At 42.2% G+C, this 20,180-nt stretch overlaps 2 protein-coding genes across 2 annotated transcripts in view; one reads left to right on the top strand and one right to left on the bottom strand.

The window, feature by feature from the left end:
* The window catches only part of LOC115196595 (CD81 antigen), a 35,495-nt gene extending 23,314 nt beyond the window's left edge, over window positions 1-12,181 (bottom strand). Inside the window, exons 1-2 of the mRNA XM_029757458.1 lie at window positions 11,967-12,181; window positions 8,094-8,208 (exon numbers count right to left, since the gene is read on the bottom strand). Of these exons, the coding sequence (XP_029613318.1) occupies window positions 8,094-8,208; window positions 11,967-12,032 (181 nt within the window). The 5' untranslated portion in view covers window positions 12,033-12,181. The remainder of the gene's footprint in view (window positions 1-8,093; window positions 8,209-11,966) is intronic.
* Window positions 12,182-16,976: 4,795 nt separating this feature from the next.
* Window positions 16,977-20,180, top strand: part of LOC115196578 (potassium voltage-gated channel subfamily C member 1) — a 72,694-nt gene continuing 69,490 nt past the window's right edge. The window contains exon 1 of the mRNA XM_029757421.1: window positions 16,977-18,102. Within this exon, the coding sequence (XP_029613281.1) occupies window positions 17,521-18,102 (582 nt within the window). The 5' untranslated portion in view covers window positions 16,977-17,520. The remainder of the gene's footprint in view (window positions 18,103-20,180) is intronic.

A 20,180-nucleotide genomic window follows, 5' to 3' on the forward strand; every position in this document is an offset into this window, starting at 1 on the left:
TCAGAGTGTAGCAGGGTAACTAAATCACACCAGTCAGAGTGTAGCAGGGTAACTATCTCACACCAGTCAGAGTGTAGCAGGGTAACTTTCTCACACCAGTCAGAGTGTAGCAGGGTAACTATCTCACACCAGTCAGAGTGTAGCAGGGTAACTAACACCAGTCAGAGTGTAGCAGGGTAACTATCTCACACCATTCAGAGTGTAGCAGGGTAACTAACACCAGTCAGAGTGTAGCAGGGTAACTATCTCACACCAGTCAGAGTGTAGCAGGGCAACTAACACCAGTCAGAGTGTAGCAGGGTAACTAACACCAGTCAGAGTGTAGCAGGGTAACTATCACACCAGTCAGAGTGTAGCAGGATAACTAAATCTCACCAGTCAGAGTGTAGCAGGGTAACTATCACCAGTCAGAGTGTAGCAGGGTAACTAACACCAGTCAGAGTGTAGCAGGGTAACTATCTCACACCAGTCAGAGTGTAGCAGGGTAACTATCACACCAGTCAGAGTGTAGCAGGGTAACTATCTCACCAGTCAGAGTGTAGCAGGGTAACTAACACCAGTCAGAGTGTAGCAGGGTAACTAACACCAGTCAGAGTGTAGCAGGGTAACTATCACACCAGTCAGAGTGTAGCAGGGTAACTATCTCACCAGTCAGAGTGTAGCAGGATAACTAAATCTCACCAGTCAGAGTGTAGCAGGGTAACTATCACCAGTCAGAGTGTAGCAGGGTAACTATCTCACCAGTCAGAGTGTAGCAGGGTAACTAACACCAGTCAGAGTGTAGCAGGGTAACTAACACCAGTCAGAGTGTAGCAGGGTAACTAACACCAGTCAGAGTGTAGCAGGGTAACTAACACCAGTCAGAGTGTAGCAGGGTAACTAACACCAGTCAGAGTGTAGCAGGGTAACTAACACCAGTCAGAGTGTAGCAGGGTAACTATCTCACACCAGTCAGAGTGTAGCAGGGTAACTATCTCACACCAGTCAGAGTGTAGCAGGGTAACTATCTCACACCAGTCAGAGTGTAGCAGGGTAACTATCTCACACCAGTCAGAGTGTAGCAGGGTAACTATCTCACACCAGTCAGAGTGTAGCAGGGTAACTATCTCACACCAGTCAGAGTGTAGCAGGGTAACTATCTCACACCAGTCAGAGTGTAGCAGGGTAACTATCTCACACCAGTCAGAGTGTAGCAGGGTAACTATCTCACACCAGTCAGAGTGTAGCAGGGTAACTATCTCACACCAGTCAGAGTGTAGCAGGGTAACTATCTCACACCAGTCAGAGTGTAGCAGGGTAACTATCTCACACCAGTCAGAGTGTAGCAGGGTAACTATCTCACACCAGTCAGAGTGTAGCAGGGTAACTATCTCACACCAGTCAGAGTGTAGCAGGGTAACTATCTCACACCAGTCAGAGTGTAGCAGGGTAACTAACACCAGTCAGAGTGTAGCAGGGTAACTAACACCAGTCAGAGTGTAGCAGGGTAACTAACACCAGTCAGCGTGTAGCAGGGTAACTATCTCACACCAGTCAGAGTGTAGCAGGGTAACTATCTCACACCAGTCAGAGTGTAGCAGGGTAACTATCTCACACCAGTCAGAGTGTAGCAGGGTAACTATCTCACACCAGTCAGAGTGTAGCAGGGTAACTAAATCTCACCAGTCAGAGTGTAGCAGGGTAACTAACACCAGTCAGAGTGTAGCAGGGTAACTATCTCACACCAGTCAGAGTGTAGCAGGGTAACTAACACCAGTCAGAGTGTAGCAGGGTAACTAAATCACACCAGTCAGAGTGTAGCAGGGTAACTATCTCACCAGTCAGAGTGTAGCAGGGTAACTAACACTAGTCAGAGTGTAGCAGGGTAACTAACACCAGTCAGAGTGTAGCAGGGTAACTATCTCACCAGTCAGAGTGTAGCAGGGTAACTATCTCACCAGTCAGAGTGTAGCAGGGTAACTATCTCACACCAGTCAGAGTGTAGCAGGGTAACTAACACCAGTCAGAGTGTAGCAGGGTAACTAAATCTCACCAGTCAGAGTGTAGCAGGGTAACTAACACCAGTCAGAGTGTAGCAGGGTAACTAAATCTCACCAGTCAGAGTGTAGCAGGATAACTAAATCTCACCAGTCAGAGTTAAGTCTTCCATATCCTCCATGTCTCTATATACAGTGTTGTAACGATGGGCAAATAGTTAAAGTACAATAGGAAAAATAAATAAACATAAATATGAGTTGTATTTACAATGGTGTTTGTTCTTCACTGGTTGCCCTTTTCCTGTGGCAACAGGTCACAAATCTTGCTGCTGTGATGTCACACTGTGGTATTTCACCCAGTAGATATGGGAGTTTATCAAAATTGGATTTGTTTTTGAATTCTTTGTGAGTCTGTGTAATCTGAGGGAAATATGCGTCTCTAATATGGTCATACATTTGTCAGGAGGTTAGGAAGTGCAGCTCAGTTTCCACCTCATGTTGTGGGCAGTGTTGCACCGAGCCTGTCTTCTCTTGAGAGCCAGGTCGGCCTCAAAGCTTTCCTTAACTTTGGGTCAGTCACAGTGGTCAGGTATTCTGCCACTGTGTACTCTCTGTTTAGGGCCAAATAGCATTCTAGTTTCCTCTGTTTTTTGTTCATTCTTTCCAATTCCAAGTAATTATCTTTTTGTTTTCTCATGATTTGGTTGGGTCTAATTATGTTGCTGTTCTGGGGCTCGGTGGGGTCTGTTTGTGTTGGTGAACAGAGCCCCAGGACCAGCTTGCTAAGGGGACTCTTCTCCAGGTTCATCTCTCTTTAGGTGATGGCTTTGTTATGGAAAGTTTGAGAATCGCTTCCTTTTAGGATTTTGGAAGGTTTGAGAATCGCTTCCTTTTCTGGATTTTGATAATTAGCGGGTATCGGCCTAATTCTGCTCTGCATGCATTATTTGGTGTTTTAGGTTGTACACAGGGCATGTTTTTGTTCAAAATTCTGCATGCAGAGTCTCATATTTGGTCATGTAAATGTTTTTGCTGTTTGTTCTTTGTTATACAGCCTAAAAGATTGGAGAAGTGGTTTATCCACACATCTCCATTTTGGATAGATAATTCTCCGTGTTGTTGTTTGTTTAGTGTTTTCCAATTTTCCCAGAAGTGGTTAGATTCTATGGATTCTTTAATTACATTGAGCTGATTTCTGACGTGCTGTTCCTTCTTCCTCTGTAGTGTATTTCTGTATTGTTTTAGTGATTCACCATAGTGAAGGCATAGACTCAGGTTTCCTGGGTTTTTTTGGTTGGACAGGTTTCTCAATTTCTTTCTTAGGTTTTTACATTCTTCATCAAACCATTTCTCATTGTTGTTAATTTTGTTAGGTTGTCTGCTTTAAACATTTTGATTTGATAGGGAAGCTGAAAGGTCAAATATACTGTTTAGTCTTTCTACTGCCAAGTTTACACCTTCACTATTACAGTGAAATGTTTTGTCCAGGAAGTTGTCTAAAAGGGATTGAATTTGTTGTTGCCTAATAGTTTTTTGGTAGGTTTCCACACTACTTTGCTTCCATCTATAGCATTTCTTAATATTGTTCAGTTCCTTTGGCTTTGATGCTTCATGATTGAGTATTGCTCTGTTCAAGTAGACTGTGATTTTGCTGTGATAGTGGTGTGACCGTGAACGCTCTGAGAGACTCTGGGTTGAGGTCAGTGATAAAGTAATCTACAGTACTACTGCCAAGAGATGAGCTATAGGTGTACCTACCATAGGAGTCTCCTCAAAGCCTACCATTAACTATGTACAGACCCAGCAAGCGACAGAGCTGCAGGAGTTATGACCCATTTTGATAGTTGTTTTGTCATAGTTGTGTCTAAGGGGCATAATTGGGAGGGAATACTGTCACCTCCAGGTAGGTGTTTGTCCCCCTGTGTGCTGAGGGTGTCAGGTTCTTGTCCAGTTCTGGCATTTAGGTCGCCACAGACTAGTACATGTCCCTGGGCCTGGAAATGATTGATCTCCACCTCCAGGATGGAGAAGCCGTCATCGTTAAAGTATGGAGATTCTATTGGAGGGATATAGGTAGGATGGAGAAGCTGTCTTCATTAAAGTATGGGGATTCTAGTGGGGGGATATAGGTAGGATGGAGAAGCCGTCATCGTTAAAGTATGGGGATTCTAGTGGGGGGATATGTTGTAGGTAGAACACAGGAGGACATTTTTCTCTGTTAAGATCATTTCTTTATTAATTTCTAGCCAGATGTAAAATGTTCGTGTTTTGACTAATTTAATCTCTCTTTCTCTCTCTACCTCTTTCTGTCTCTCTGTTTCTTTCTTTCTTTCTCTCTCTCTCGCTCTCTCTCCCCATTTTTATACGACATATATTTTTAATTACATTACTTCAATACATTGTTTGTGAAAAGCCCTGATTCTTGACTTTGCATGTACAGACTTAAATAAACTAATCCACAATGAAGTAAAAAAAATATAACATGTTTACCAAGTCAGTTACATAATCAAAGAGAGCTCTGCATTTGCCTGCCTCTCCTCTCTAAAGACCATTTGCCAGCCTCTCCTCTCTAAAGACCATTTGCCTGCCTCTCCTCTCTAAAGACCATTTGCCTGCCTCTCCTCTCTAAAGACCATTTGGCAGCCAGTTCTCTCTCTCTCTCTCTCCATCTCCTTTCCTCCATCTCTCTCTCACTCTCATTCTCTCCTTCCTTCACCCATCTCTCTCTCTCTCACTCTCATTCTCTCCTTCCTTCCCCCATCTCTCTCCATCTCCTTCGCTCCGTCTTTCACTCTCTCTCTCACACACACACACACACACACACACACACACACACACACACACACACACACACACACACACACACACACACACACACACACACACACACACACACACACACACACACAGAGAGAGAACCTGCTGAGAGGGAGAACGTGTTGTGTAAACGATCAATACAGATGACTATAAAAGCTATTTCTATACCAGTAACAACATGTTTGTGAACCAGAAGACAAGGCTTAAATGCCTTTTATTGTGAACTTTTCTTTTCAACCAGTTATATCTTCCCTTTCTTTTCCCACCAACGTACCACCGAACTTCCCCCCTCTTCAGACTTTTTACATGGCGATAACCCTAAACCCCACATTCAAATGACTCTGCCAATCAATCTGTTCAACGTGTTTCAACTGGTAGATCAAGTACACGACTTTAATCCGACAGCGGCACATCTTTCAACCCTCTCCACCCACTAGTCTGTCACAGAGTCAACAGCAGAGATAATCAACAGCAGTGATAATCAACAACAGAGATAATCAACAACAGAGATAATCAACTACAGAGCTACACCTACAGAGATAATCAACAACAGAGATAATCAACAACAGAGATAATCAACTACAGAGCTACACCTACAGAGATAATCAACAACAGAGATAATCAACAACAGAGATAATCAACTACAGAGCTACACCTACAGAGATAATCAACTACAGAGATAATCAACAACCGAGATAATCAACTACAGAGCTACACCTACAGAGGACGTCCTCAAGACAACACAGATGGTCTGTCTGTACCTCCTACTGCCCTAGCGACGACTGACAACTACCCAGCCTGTACCACTAACTAGTTCAACTGGTCTGGTAGGAGGGGAGCCCCAATCGTGGGTGTATATTTATTTATATCCAGTCCTACATAAACACCAGTTTGGTGTGCCAGGCAAGCTAAACATTATTTTTTTTTAAATCCACTTTCAACTCTAATTTATAACAAGCCCAGATGTACAAGGGCTATTTGAATTACGCAAGGGTGTGTGTTTGAAGGGCAGGAGAGAGAGGAAAAAAACCTCCCTTAACTGAGGTAAGTATGGGAGTGGAGAAGACCACATTTGGAATGAATGGGTGCTATATTTTGCTACCACAACAAACAGAATAGCCTAAAGCCTATACGGAGACCTGTGAACCCTTGGAAATGTTTAGACCATGTATATTTTAAAGTGTTAGAATAGGCTGAGAGAGAAGTAAGTAACGGGTAAAAAAAAAAAATACAGTAACCCTTAACTCTGCAGGAATAATACAGTAACCCTTAACTCTGAAGGAATAATACAGTAACTCTTAACTCTGAAGGAATAATACAGTAACTCTTAACTCTGCAGGAATAATACAGTAACCCTTAACTCAGCAGGAATAATACAGTAACCCTTAACTCAGCGTGAATAATACAGTAACCCTTAACTCTGCAGGAATAATACAGTAACTCTTAACTCAGCAGGAATAACGTATCTTTGCAGGTCCTGATGTTGGACGCACCCAAAGACACCCACCACAAAGATTTCCAGCATTACAGTGACTTACTGTATGTACAGTGGGGTCCGAAATTATTGACACCCATGAGAAAGATCACCAGAAATGACTCTATAAAAGAAATAATTCAAATACTGAGCTATATTGTAAACAAACGGGGAAATTATATTATTTTATACTAATACAATTTTCTCAGAGAAAGAGATTTTGTTTAACAAGTAATATACATTTCTTCTCAACAAAGTAGGGGTCAAAATTATTGACACCCCTGTTTTCAATAACTCACCTGGTGAGGATAATGGCACTGAGCTTTTCTCTAAAATGTTTTATGAAATTGGAGAACACATTGGTAAGGATCTTTAGATCGTTCCTCTATACAGAATCTTTCTAAATCCTTCATATCTTTCGTCTGTACTTATGGACTACCCATTTCAATTCAAACCATAGGTTTTCAATGGTGTTCAAGTCCGGAGACTGAGATGGTCATTGCAAAATATTGATTTTGTGGTCAATTAATAATTTCTTTGCTGATTTTGATGTGTGCTTGAGGTTATTGTTTTGCTGGAAGATCCACTTATGGCCAAGTTTTAGCCTCCTTAGCCAAGTGCCAATGCTGTTTATCCAATTCCAGGAGATTACATTTGTTGGATGACATGAAAATAGAGCTCTTTGGCCACACATAGACCAGTGGTATATATATATATATATATGCTTTGGCATCTAAATGAAAATGCACGAACAGAATATATATCCCATGTGTTCCTTCATGGAGGTCAGTTGGGAGAGACACCGAGCTCTCAGGATTCTGTTGCCTGTGTGTGTCTAAGAACCACTTGTCTGTTGTCAGAGGTGTCACAACAGAAGTAACGTTACAGTAACAAAAACATCTCCCATTGTTACCATCCCATCATCACTTAGAGAGAGAGAGAGAGAGAGACAGAGGGAGAGAGAGAGAGAGAGAGAGAGAGAGAGAGAGAGAGAGAGAGAGACACACAGACAGACAGACAGACAGACAGACAGACAGACAGACAGACAGACAGACAGACAGACAGACAGACAGACAGACAGACAGACAGACAGACAGAGGGAGACAGAGAGAGAGACAGAGAGAGAGACAGAGAGAGAGAGAGAGAGAGAGAGAAAGAGACAGAGAGAGAGAGAGCAAGAGAGATCCGGTGGATCTACGCAGGTCCTGTTCCTCTTCCTGGTTCCTGGCTGCCTCTTGCCTCTTCAGCTATTTCTGGATCCTCCTCATACTAACTCACCAGATCCCTGTCTGTTATAGATGATAAGCAGAAAGCAGGTCTTTGTGGGACAGCTCAGCTTGCCTCGCATGGGCCCTGTAAGAACAGCAACTTCCTGTTGGGAGATCTCAGCTTGCCTAACAAGGGCCTTCTAATAAGGGAGAGCTCAGCTTGCCTCGCATGGGCCCTGTAATAAAGGAACTTCCTGTTGGGAGAGCTCAGCTTGCCTCGCATGGGCCCTGTAATAACAGCAACTTCCTGTTGGATGTAGGAGGAGAGGAGGGGTGAGGAGAAGGTGAGGGGGGTGAGGGCGTGAGATTAATGACAGGCGGGGGAAGAAATGTACCCAGGAGGGGGAGAGGAGGAAAAGGGGGGAGAGCTATAGTTATAGTACTCCTGTCTGTAAGACTCCTTGTATAAAAACATCTGCTAAGTGGGATTTATTATTATACAGGATCAGAGGAAGAGAGGGGAGGGGAGGAGAGGAAGCTAGAGTAAATTGTATCCCATTCCCAACCCACGTGGCGGAGTTTGTGGGTTCAATTCCCACAGGGATCATGGCTACTCACTGGTATAGAAGGTGTTTGGAGCCTGCTGGCCTTCAAACTGCTGCATGAGGAGACTGCTGGTCTGGTTGTCATGACGAAGCCATAGAGCCACTCCCAAGATCACAGCTCCAGCCAACTGTCAGGGAGAAAGAAAGAGAGAGAGAGATCTCCGTCACAGATTCTGTCAGACTTGGACCCAACAGTAAATCTCAGTAAGACAAAAATAATGGTCCAGTAGCCAAGACAACAAATACAAATTCTATCTAGACGCTGTTGCCCTAAAGCACACCGAGAATTACACATACCTCGGGCCTAAATATCAACACCACAGGTAACTTTCACGAGGCTGTGAACAATCTTAGAGACAATGGTAAAAGGGCCTTCTATGCATTACATTTACGTCATTTAGCAGACGCTCTTATCCAGAGCGACTTACAGTAGTGAATACATACATTTCATTTTCATTTTTTTTTTTTTTTTTGTACTGGCCCCCCATGGGAATCAAACCCACAACCCTGGCGTTGCACACACCATGCTCTACCAACTGAGCCACAGGGAAGGCCGATGCCTTACAAAGGAACATAAAACTCAACATCCCAATTAGGTTCTGACTTCAAAATACTTCAATCCGTTACAGGACCCATTGCCCTCTATGGTTGTGAGGTCTGGGGTCCACTCACCAACCAAGAATTCACAAAATGGGACAAACACCCAATTGAGAATCAGCATGCAGAACTCTGCAAAAATATACTTTGTGCACAACGCAAAACCCCAAACAATGTATACAGAGCAGAATTAGGACTATATGTGGGCGTCGCACCTGAAAGGAAGCGATGCCCACACATTCCACCACAAAGCCCTCACCTACAGAGAGATGAACTTAGAGAAGAGTCCCCTCAGTCAGCTGGTCCTGGGGCTCTGTTCACCAACACAAACAGACCCCACAGAGCCCCAGGACAGAAACACAGACCCAACCAAATCATGAGAAAGCAAAGAATCAACCAAAAAAAAAAAAACGGAACAAATTGGAATGCTATTTGGCCATAAACAGAGAGTACACAGTGGCAGAATACCTGACCACTGTGACTGACCCCAAATTAAGAAAATTCTTAACTATGTACAGACTCAGTGAGCACAGCCTTGCTATTGAGAAAGGTCGCCGTAGGCAAATGTATGACCATCTTAGACACATATTTGCCACAGATCACACAGACCAACGAAGAAATGTAAAACAAATCAAACATTGATCAACTCCCATAAATATTAGGCAAAATACCACAGTGTGCCATCACAGCAGCAAGATTTGTGGCCCGTTGTCATGAGAAAGGGGCTACCAGTGAAGAACAAACAACATTGTAAATACAACCTATATTTATATGTTTTTTCCCCCTTTCATCCTTCAGCTATTTGCACATTGTTACAACACTGTACATAGCCAATAACTTAACATTTGAAATGTCTATATTCTTTTAAAACTTTTAGACGTGTTTACTGTTTATTTCCTTTGTTTATTGGCTATTCCATTTGCTTTGGAAATGTAAACATATAATTCCCATGTCAGTAAAGCCCTTTGAATTGATTTGAGAGAGAGAGAGAGAGAGAGAGAGAGAGAGAGAGAGAGAGAGAGAGAGAGAGAGAGAGAGAGAGAGAGAGAGAGAGAGAGACAGAGAGAGACAGAGAGAGACAGAGAGAGACAGAGAGAGACAGAGAGAGACAGAGAGAGACAGAGAGAGAAACAGTTTTACACAGTCTTCTTGTCAGTTTTCCCTTGCCACTGTTATTTTGCTTGCTCTTTGGGGTCTAGGCTGGGAAACTGTAAAGCATTCTGTGACTATTGTCAACGTCTCCAATCTGTCAGCGTTTGTGAAAACCTTTCAGCACATTTTGCTCATATCTGTCCTGGACTTCATTGTTCTAGAACCAAGAAGCAGGAAACTGAATCCTCAATGGGACAAAGGGTGACTAGAGGAAAATAAAAACGGTCAGTGTTTCGACTGACACAACATGCAGCTAATCAGTATAAAACAACACTAAAGGGGGAAACAGTAAATCACATGGAAACTAGTGTCCAGGATATGCTGCATGACTTTTATGCTGATTTCACATAGTGATACAGTTTCTTAAATGTATTGGCAATTCACGTGTAATTACATGATTCTGACATGCAAAAAACGTGGTATATTTGGAAAGAAGACATCTGCTACCAATTCATTCTACATTTGAACCTTAATTAACAACATGCTACCAGTAATGCTACATTTGTACTTAGCCTACATACTACCAGTAATGCTACATTTGAATATAGCCTAAACACTACCAGTAATGCTACATTTGTACTTAGCCTACATACTACCAGTAATGCTACATTTGAATATAGCCTAAACACTACCAGTAATGCTACATTTGTACTTAGTCTAAACACTACCAGTAATGCTACATTTGTACTTAGTCTAAACACTACCAAACCACTAGTTACAGAATCTAGCTACTGCAGTTAGTTTGACAAGGAAGCGTGTGGGAACAAAGGAAATGTCAAAGAGAAACAGTCTCCCTCTCTGGTGCCCCTTTTCGTCCCTGTCATGGATCAAACGGTATTGAAAAGCACATTACAAATACTAACACTGTGCTAGATTGAGCTTGTCTGGTGCAGTGGAACTAATAGCATAGTCCCAAAAGTGCAAACGCCGCCCATCTGGGACAGACTAAAGCAACATGATAATGTAGTGGGTGCTTATATTCCTACTAATCCCAACTCCCCCTGAGACAGCCTGGGAGAGTGGGGTCACAGCCAGGGTCAGACATTATCAACGGTGACCTTCGAGCGATTAGGGTCAAGTTCCTTGCACAAAGGCACATCGAACAGATTTTTCACCTTGTCTGCTCGGGGATTTGAGTAAACATGTTGATCATGATAATCCTGCTGATCCTGTTGATCATATTAATCCTGTTGATCATAATAATCCTGTTGATCCTGTTGATCCTGTTGATCATGATAATCCTGTTGATCCTGTTGATCATAATAATCCTGTTGATCCTGTTGATCATAATAATCCTGTTGATCCTGTTGATCAGGGGTAACCTGCCATGGCCCAGGGAGTTTGGCTGTGTAGGTTTTATTGTTCATCTATTGATGCCCCCCTCACTCACACACACACACACAAGAATTAATGGAATTATACAGTGTTTCAATTAAATGTTTCAAGGACAAACATACATGTATTTATTTTTTTTTTGTAGTGGGGACAGTAACATTAGTCATCTCTAAAATATATACTTTAAGGAAAATTATTTTATATATTTGTTCTTTTTTTATATGTTTAGCTCACATAATATAATTTAAAAGTATGCATTAAGGAGTCTGTAATATAATACATGTGGCAAAATACAAATGCCAGACATTAATAAATGCATTTCTATGGCTTCCTAAATATTTTTTTACAACGGTGGGGAAGAGCCAAGATGGAGTCACGGTAGCATCAACACGGTGGATCCTACCAGTCACCTAGTGTATATTTAAATCACTAATAGTACCTAGTCTAGGACTGGCTTACTTTATTGAGCCACTACAGTTTTCACACGGTCATCAGTTGGACCATTGAAAACAATACCAACAGTATGTGAGATTATCATAAAATAGGCTTGTATCATAACAGTGTTGAATAGTAGCTCATTTCAGTACCTCGGTGATACTATCTGGTTACAGAGACGAAATAGATTTAAAGGTGTCATAAAAATTCTGAATGATTCAAAGTTACATCATAAGCAAAAACATTCAAGACACACTTTTTTTTAATCAATAAATAAAACTACAGACAGAAGAAATGTGATGATAATCACTTTAAAGTAGCATCGTAATAAAAGAGATTTAAAAATGTAAAGAAAGACTAAACTCACCCAGAAAACGAAATTAAAGAAAAAGAGCATGAATTTGATACACTTGTTACAGCCAACGACAGTCATGATGACCGACTGTTCAGGTCCGTTAATTTAGATAAATAAATGAAAAGTCTGTGTGATACCAGTGTCCCCGAGATTCTAAGAAGACGGACCGTTATAGCTTCTTCTCGTTCTAAGAACTCAAATTCTGTGCCAGAAATCTCGAGGTATGTTCCCCAAGGAATGGATAGAAACTCCTCCTTTTACTAATGACTGTGTAAACCGAGACTGGAAACAGCCCACCAAGTGATGAGGGGGTGGTAAAAAGAGGACAGATGAAAGACAGCATGGCTTGTCTTGTGATTATTTATATATTTTTTTCTTCTTGTTTAATTTGTACTGTTCATTTTTCTTCCTGTTTGTGAGAAAAAGTTTGTACGCAGAGGCACCATTGGGAATGAAAGACCCTGGTCTTAATTGGGCAACAGTAAATAAATAAAAGTTAATAAAAAAATATAAATCTTCATAAACTACAGGAGTTAGGAGGAGCAATATTCTGTTTATTGCTCAGGGTTATTGTTGTTGTTATTCTTCCACTATAAACTAGTATTCAGAACACAAACACACCGCATTTATTTTCCACCTAAATATCAAGATAACAACTATTACAGTGCTGCATTCAAAATGTCTAAATAATGAGATAAGGAAGAGAATAGGGACTTTCCCCACATATCTAGGCTATGGTCCCTGGCCAAAAGTAGTGCACTAAATAGTGAATAGGGTTCCACTAAATAGGGAATAGGGTTCCACTAAATAGGGAATAGGGTTCCACTAAATAGGGAAAAGGGTTCTATTCAATAGGGAATAGGGTTCTATTCAATAGGGAATAGGGTTCCACTAAATAGGGAATATGGTTCCACTAAATAGGGAATAGGGTTCCACTAAATAGGGAATAGGGTTCTATTCAATAGGGAATAGGGTTCTATTCAATAGGGAATAGGGTTCTATTCAATAGCGAATAGGGTTCTATTCAATAGCAAATAGGCTTCTATTAAATTGGGAATAGGGTTCCACTAAATAGGGAATATGGTTCCACTAAATAGGGAATAGGGTTCCACTAAATAGGGAATAGGGTTCTATTCAATAGGGAATAGGGTTCCACTAAATAGGGAATAGGGTTCCACTAAATAGGGAAAAGGGTTCTATTCAATAGGGAATAGGGTTCTATTCAATAGGGAATAGGGTTCCACTAAATAGGGAATATTGTTCCACTAAAAAGGGAATAGGGTTCCACTAAATAGGGAATAGGGTTCTATTCAATAGGGAATAGGGTTCTATTCAATAGGGAATAGGGTTCTATTCAATAGGGAATAGGGTTCTATTCAATAGGGAATAGGGTTCTATTCAATAGCGAATAGGGTTCTATTCAATAGCAAATAGGCTTCTATTAAATTGGGAATAGGGTTCCACTAAATAGGGAATAGGGTTCTATTAAATAGGGAATAGGGTTCCACTAAATAGGGAATAGGGTTCCACTAAATAGGGAATAGGGTTCCACTAAATAGGGAATAGGGTTCCACTAAATAGGGAATAGGGTTCCAATAAATAGGGAATATGGTTCCACTAAATAGGGAATAGGGTTCCAATAAATAAGGAATGGGGTTCCACTAAATAGGGAAAAGGGTTCTATTCAATAGGGAATAGGGTTCTATTCAATAGGGAATAGGGTTCTATTCAATAGGGAATAGGGTTCCACTAAATAGGGAATATGGTTCCACTAAATAGGGAATAGGGTTCTATTCAATAGCGAATAGGGTTCTATTCAATAGCAAATAGGCTTCTATTAAATTGGGAATAGGGTTCCACTAAATAGGGAATAGGGTTTCACTAAATAGGGAATAGGGTTCCACTAAATAGGGAAAAGGGTTCCACTAAATAGGGAATAGGGTTCTATTAAATAGGGAATAGGGTTCCACTAAATAGGGAATAGGGTTCCACTAAATAGGGAATATGGTTCCACTAAATAGGGAATAGGGTTCCACTAAATAGGGAATATGGTTCCAATAAATAGGGAATATGGTTCCACTAAATAGGGAATAGGGTTCCAATAAATAAGGAATGGGGTTCCACTAAATAGGGAAAAGGGTTCTATTCAATAGGGAATAGGGTTCTATTCAATAGGGAATAGGGTTCTATTCAATAGGGAATAGGGTTCCACTAAATAGGGAATATGGTTCCACTAAATAGGGAATAGGGTTCTATTCAATAGCGAATAGGGTTCTATTCAATAGCAAATAAGCTTCTATTAAATTGGGAATAGGGTTCCACTAAATAGGGAATAGGGTTTCACTAAATAGGGAATAGGGTTCCACTAAATAGGGAATAGGGTTCCACTAAATAGGGAATATGGTTCCACTAAATAGGGAATAGGGTTCCACTAAATAGGGAATAGGCTTCTATTAAATAGGGAATAGGGTTCTATTCAATAGGGAATAGTGTTCTATTCAATAGGGAATAGGGTTCCACTAAATAGGGAAAAGGGTTCCACTAAATAGGGAATAGGGTTCTATTCAATAGGGAATAGGGTTATATTCAATAGGGAATAGGGTTCTATTCAATAGGGAATAGGGTTCCACTAAATAGGGAATAGGGTTCCACTAAATAGGGAATAGGGTTCTATTCAATAGCGAATAGGCTTCTATTAAATAGGGAATAGGGTTCCACTAAATAGAGAATAGGGTTCCACTAAATAGTGAAAAGGGTTCTATTCAATAGGGAATAGGGTTTCACTAAATAGGGAATAGGGTTCCACTAAATAGGGAATAGGGTTCCACTAAATAGGGAATAGGGTTCTATTAAATAGGGAATAGGGTTCCACTAAATAGGGAATAGGGTTCCACTAAATAGGGAATATGGTTCCACTAAATAGGGAATAGGGTTCCACTAATTAGGGAATAGGGTTCCAATAAATAGGGAATATGGTTCCACTAAATAGGGAATAGGGTTCCAATAAATAAGGAATGGGGTTCCACTAAATAGGGAAAAGGGTTCTATTCAATAGGGAATAGGGTTCTATTCAATAGGGAATAGGGTTCCACTAAATAGGGAATATGGTTCCACTAAATAGGGAATAGGGTTCTATTCAATAGCGAATAGGGTTCTATTCAATAGCAAATAAGCTTCTATTAAATTGGGAATAGGGTTCCACTAAATAGGGAATAGGGTTTCACTAAATAGGGAATAGGGTTCCACTAAATAGGGAATAGGGTTCCACTAAATAGGGAATATGGTTCCACTAAATAGGGAATAGGGTTCCACTAAATAGGGAATAGGCTTCTATTAAATAGGGAATAGGGTTCTATTCAATAGGGAATAGTGTTCTATTCAATAGGGAATAGGGTTCCACTAAATAGGGAAAAGGGTTCCACTAAATAGGGAATAGGGTTCTATTCAATAGGGAATAGGGTTCTATTCAATAGGGAATAGGTTTCTATTCAATAGGGAATAGGGTTCCACTAAATAGGGAATAGGGTTCCACTAAATAGGGAATAGGTTCCACTAAATAGGGAATAGGGTTCTATTCAATAGCGAATAGGCTTCTATTAAATAGGGAATAGGGTTCCACTAAATAGGGAATAGGGTTCCACTAAATAGTGAAAAGGGTTCCATTTGGGATGCAGACATAGTGTAATGTCATCATAATGGATCATTGCAGAGGCACAAAGAGGACAGAGGCACATGCAGTGAACTGCATGGGCAACACCGCTCTCTGTTGGCAATGCCCATAACAACACCATAATGACTAACTCCTACCATATGGTGAAGAGAGAGGGAACTGAATGTATAGGCTGTTGTGGCATCACTGGCCTTCTGTGTCTTTGTTCATAGGAAATCACTTTGTATAAAGAGGGTCCACACATTGCACATTTCCATACATCCAGTGATAATATAATACCGATGATACTGTGTCTCTCTATTCATTTGTCAAATGGATGAATTAATTTCAAGGGTTTGATATAGCATGGATTTGGCGTTTAGCCAAATGGTTTCAGGGTCATACCCTCATAAACCCCAATTAACTTATTGACTGTCAGCCTGTCTGACTGCATATGGTCAAAAATACTGAGGCTTTTTGTCCTGGAGGAAGTGAAGGGAAAAGGGAAGGGGGACGGGTGGCAGTGCCTGGCTGCATGGAGCTAAACAATCAGTGAATGCATGAACTCAGAAGACAGTTTCAACAAACAATGGTTCTGACTGGGCATGCTCCATATCATTCTCCTTCCTTCCCTCTCCTTCTTCCACGGTGTTTCCAGAACAACCGCGTCTCTTCTTCGAGTCAATTCTGAGGATCCTCAAGAGAATCATCACCGCGGAGCATTGCTCAGTCAGAGAACACAGAGAACACAGAGAACACACAGGACACAGAGAACACAGAGAACAGAGGACACAGAGAACAGAGGACGCAGAGGACACAGAGGACGCAGAGAACACAGAGAACACAGAGAACGTGCGCGTACCTTCCTGCCTCCTGTCCTTCCGTGTTCACACTTCATATGGTGTCACCGTGGACTACTCGCTCTCCTTGCAGTCTCGAACACGAAGGAATCACAGGCATACGGGAAAAAATACATACTGGAAAACAACCATTTACCCCGATGAAGATAAACACAGTCACAGACATCTTGCGCGGGAAAATGCGCGGCGCCTGATCTAGTCCTAGTAAGATATAGCTACCGGTGGCTGTCCAACTGTTTCGTTCAACGGAAAACTGGATTTGAATGTGTCGTTTTGGGGGACAAGGTAAAGCGACAATAGATACATGAGAGGAAGGATAGCATTCTTAAATAGCAAGCAGAGTGTCTCGGAGAGAGAGAGAGAGAGAGAGAGAGAGAGAGAGAGAGAGAGAGAGAGACAGAGAGACAGAGAGACAGAGAGACAGAGAGAGACAGAGAGACAGAGAGAGAGAGAGAGAGAGAGAGAGAGAGAGAGAGAGAGAGAGAGAGAGAGAGAGAGAGAGAGAGAGAGAGAGAGAGGGGGGGGACTGGTGCTGTCCTTTCAGCACCACGGCATGCAGTCACACACCCGCATTCACCGTGCTGTCTATGAATATCGTTAACTGGTTCTACCAAAAAAACACCACAACAAGGAAGAGAGTCTTTGTGTTGGATTCGGATTAGAAAGAATAAACAACACCTTTTTTAAAAATTGTATCTTCTTCACCTTTTGGATTTAAACCACCATCCATTGTTGTGGATTTAAACCACCATCCATTGTTAATAATGGCTTGCCATTGACTACACTGGCTATCATTTTGGATTTAAATGGTTTCCCTCCTGTAGGTCTTGTGGTTGATTTCCATGACAGGTTGTGGAAACATTGGGGCACCCGGCATCATCAGTGGGAATATGTGCTGATTAGTCCTATAGGCCTGCACTATTTAGGATATATAGCCTGCAACCACCAGCAGCCTAGCCATATCGCCATATCTCCCCCCCCCTCCCCCCTCCCACTGTGCTCATAGAGTTGCCGTTGTGATGCTGGGAACTTATTGGAGACATGCCTAAGGGACGCAATGGGCTTGAGCGACGAAAAGGATCGCATTGTGATAAACGTGGGAGGGACCAAGCACCAGACATACCGCGGTACCTTACGTACCCTGCCCGGTACCCGTTTATCCTGTCTGGCCGAACCCGATGCGCCTAGTCACTTCGACTGGGACGACAAACATGAGGAATTCTTTTTCGACCGCCACCCTGCCGTTTTCGCTCATATCCTTAACTATTACCGAACTGGTAAACTACACTGCCCTGCCGATGTCTGCGGACCTCTTTACGAGGAGGAATTGGCATTCTGGGGCATCGATGAGACGGACGTGGAGCCTTGCTGCTGGATGACCTATAGCCAGCACCGGGAGGCGGAGGAAGCGCTTGATAGTTTCGGCGGGGGTGCCCTGCTCGACTTAACCAGTAATGATGATCAGGACCCGGAGGTCGTGACCGATCCGGGGGACGGGGTAGGTGATGAGGCAGATGAGATGACGAGGAGGCTGGCGCAGGGGGACCCTACCGACATAAAGGCAAAGGGGCTGTGGGGTCGTTGGCAGAAACGCATGTGGGCTCTGTTTGAAGACCCCTACTCTTCTAAATATGCAAGGGTGAGTAAGATAAATATTTCTCCATCATCTCTGTCCATCATCTCTATTTTCCTTTCTAATTGTGATATTAAGCCTAATGATGGATATGCGGTTAATGATGAATGAGAGATTTACAGACATGGTGATTGATAGAGGACTTCTAGCCATGTGATGTGGAGAGGGTCTGTGTGAGAGTGACCTTGAGATGGTAGGCTAGTCCACTCCCCAGGTACTCACCGGGGAGCTCTACAGCAGGAGAATGGTATTGTAACAGTCAGGTGGAAGGAATTAATGTTGACCAATGGATCCTAACTACTAGCCAGCCTACTTTCACCCCTAGATTGTGGTCCATGGGGCTCTGATCAAAAGCAGGACACTGAATAGGGAACCATCTGGGACACAGATGATGTCAGCAAAAAAAACAAAAAAAACAGAGAAAGCCGAGTGTATCTCACCATGAGTATTATAACCCTTTCTTACTAAGCTGAGTCAAACCGTGCCAAGCTGAGCTGTACTGGCCTGTTTAATAAGCATCCACCATGGTTCCTGGGACAGTGCTGGAAAGGACAATAAGAAAAGAAAATATCAAAGACAACACAGTTTGTCTACGGTTCAGGTTGGGACAATAGTGTGAAAAGGTACTACATGTCTTTGTGCCAAGAACCTCCTGAACATGAGAATAGTTGACCTGGGATGTTTGTATTTATGTTGGTATTTAGTTTGGTTAAACAATGTCTATGAATCCTCCTTGACTAGCCTGGGGCCAGAACTGACTGTGTTGTCTTAAAAATCTAATTTAATTTGTCACATACATTTTCTAAAACATTTTAGTCATTTAGCAGACGCTCTTATCCAGAGCGACTTACAGTAGTGAATACATACATTTCATAGAATTCATGCATTTTATTTTTTTTTGTACTGGCCCCACATGGGAATCGAACCCACAACCCTGGCGTTGCACACACCGTGCTCTACCAACTGAGCCACAGGAAAAGGCATACATAGACATGGTTAGCAGATGTTAATGCGAGTGTAGCGAAATGCTTGTGCTTCTAGTTCCGACCGTGCAGTAATATCTAACAAGTAATCTAACAATTTCACAACAACTACCTTATACACACAAGTGTAAAGGAATGAATAAGAATATGTACATAAAAATATGTATGGATGAGCGATGGCCAAACGGCATAGGCAAGATGCAGTAGATGGTATAGAGTACAGTATATACATATGAGATGAGTAATGTAGGGTATGTAAACATTATATAAAGTGGCATAGTTTAAAGTGACTGGTGATACATTTATTACATCCAATTTTTTATTATTAAAGTGGCTAGAGATTTGAGTCAGTATGTTGGCAGCAGCCACTCTGAGTTAGTGATGGCTGTTTAACAGTCTGATGGCCTTGAGATAGAAGCTGTTTTTCAGTCTCTCGGTCCCAGCTTTGATGCACCTGTACTGACCTCGCCTTCTGGATGGTAGCGAGGTGAACAGGCAGTGGCTCGGGTGGTTGTTGTCCTTGATGATCTTTTTGGCCTTCCTGTGACATCGGGTGGTGTAGGTGTCCTGGAGGGCAGGTAGTTTGCCCCCGGTGATGCGTTGTGCAGACCTCACTACCCTCTGGAGAGCCTTCCGGTTATGGGCGGAGCAGTTGCCGTACCAGGCAGTGATACAGCCCGACAGGATGCTCTCGATTGTGCATCTGTAAAGGTTTGTAAGTGCAAGCTGAATTTCTTCAGCCTCCTGAGGTTGAAGAGGCGCTGTTGCGCCTTCTTCACCACGCTGTCTGTGTGGGTGGACCATTTCAGTTTGTCCGTGATGTGTACGCCGAGGAACTTAAAGCTTTCCACACTTAATGAGTGTGACAATGGCCATAGGAGTTGGCAAGACAGCACCAACCAGGCTACTCATGGACATGAGACTAGAATACATGGGTGGGATGTGGACAGTTTGAGAATACCTGGGAGGTTGGCAGTTTGAGAATACCTGGGATGTTGGCAGTTTGAGAATACATGGGATGTTGGCAGTTTGAGAATACCTGGGATGTTGGCAGTTTGAGAATACCTGGGATGTTGGCAGTTTGAGAATACCTGGGATGTT

The sequence above is a fragment of the Salmo trutta genome, chromosome 7 (assembly GCF_901001165.1).
Source record: "Salmo trutta chromosome 7, fSalTru1.1, whole genome shotgun sequence".
NCBI lineage: Eukaryota > Metazoa > Chordata > Actinopteri > Salmoniformes > Salmonidae > Salmo > Salmo trutta.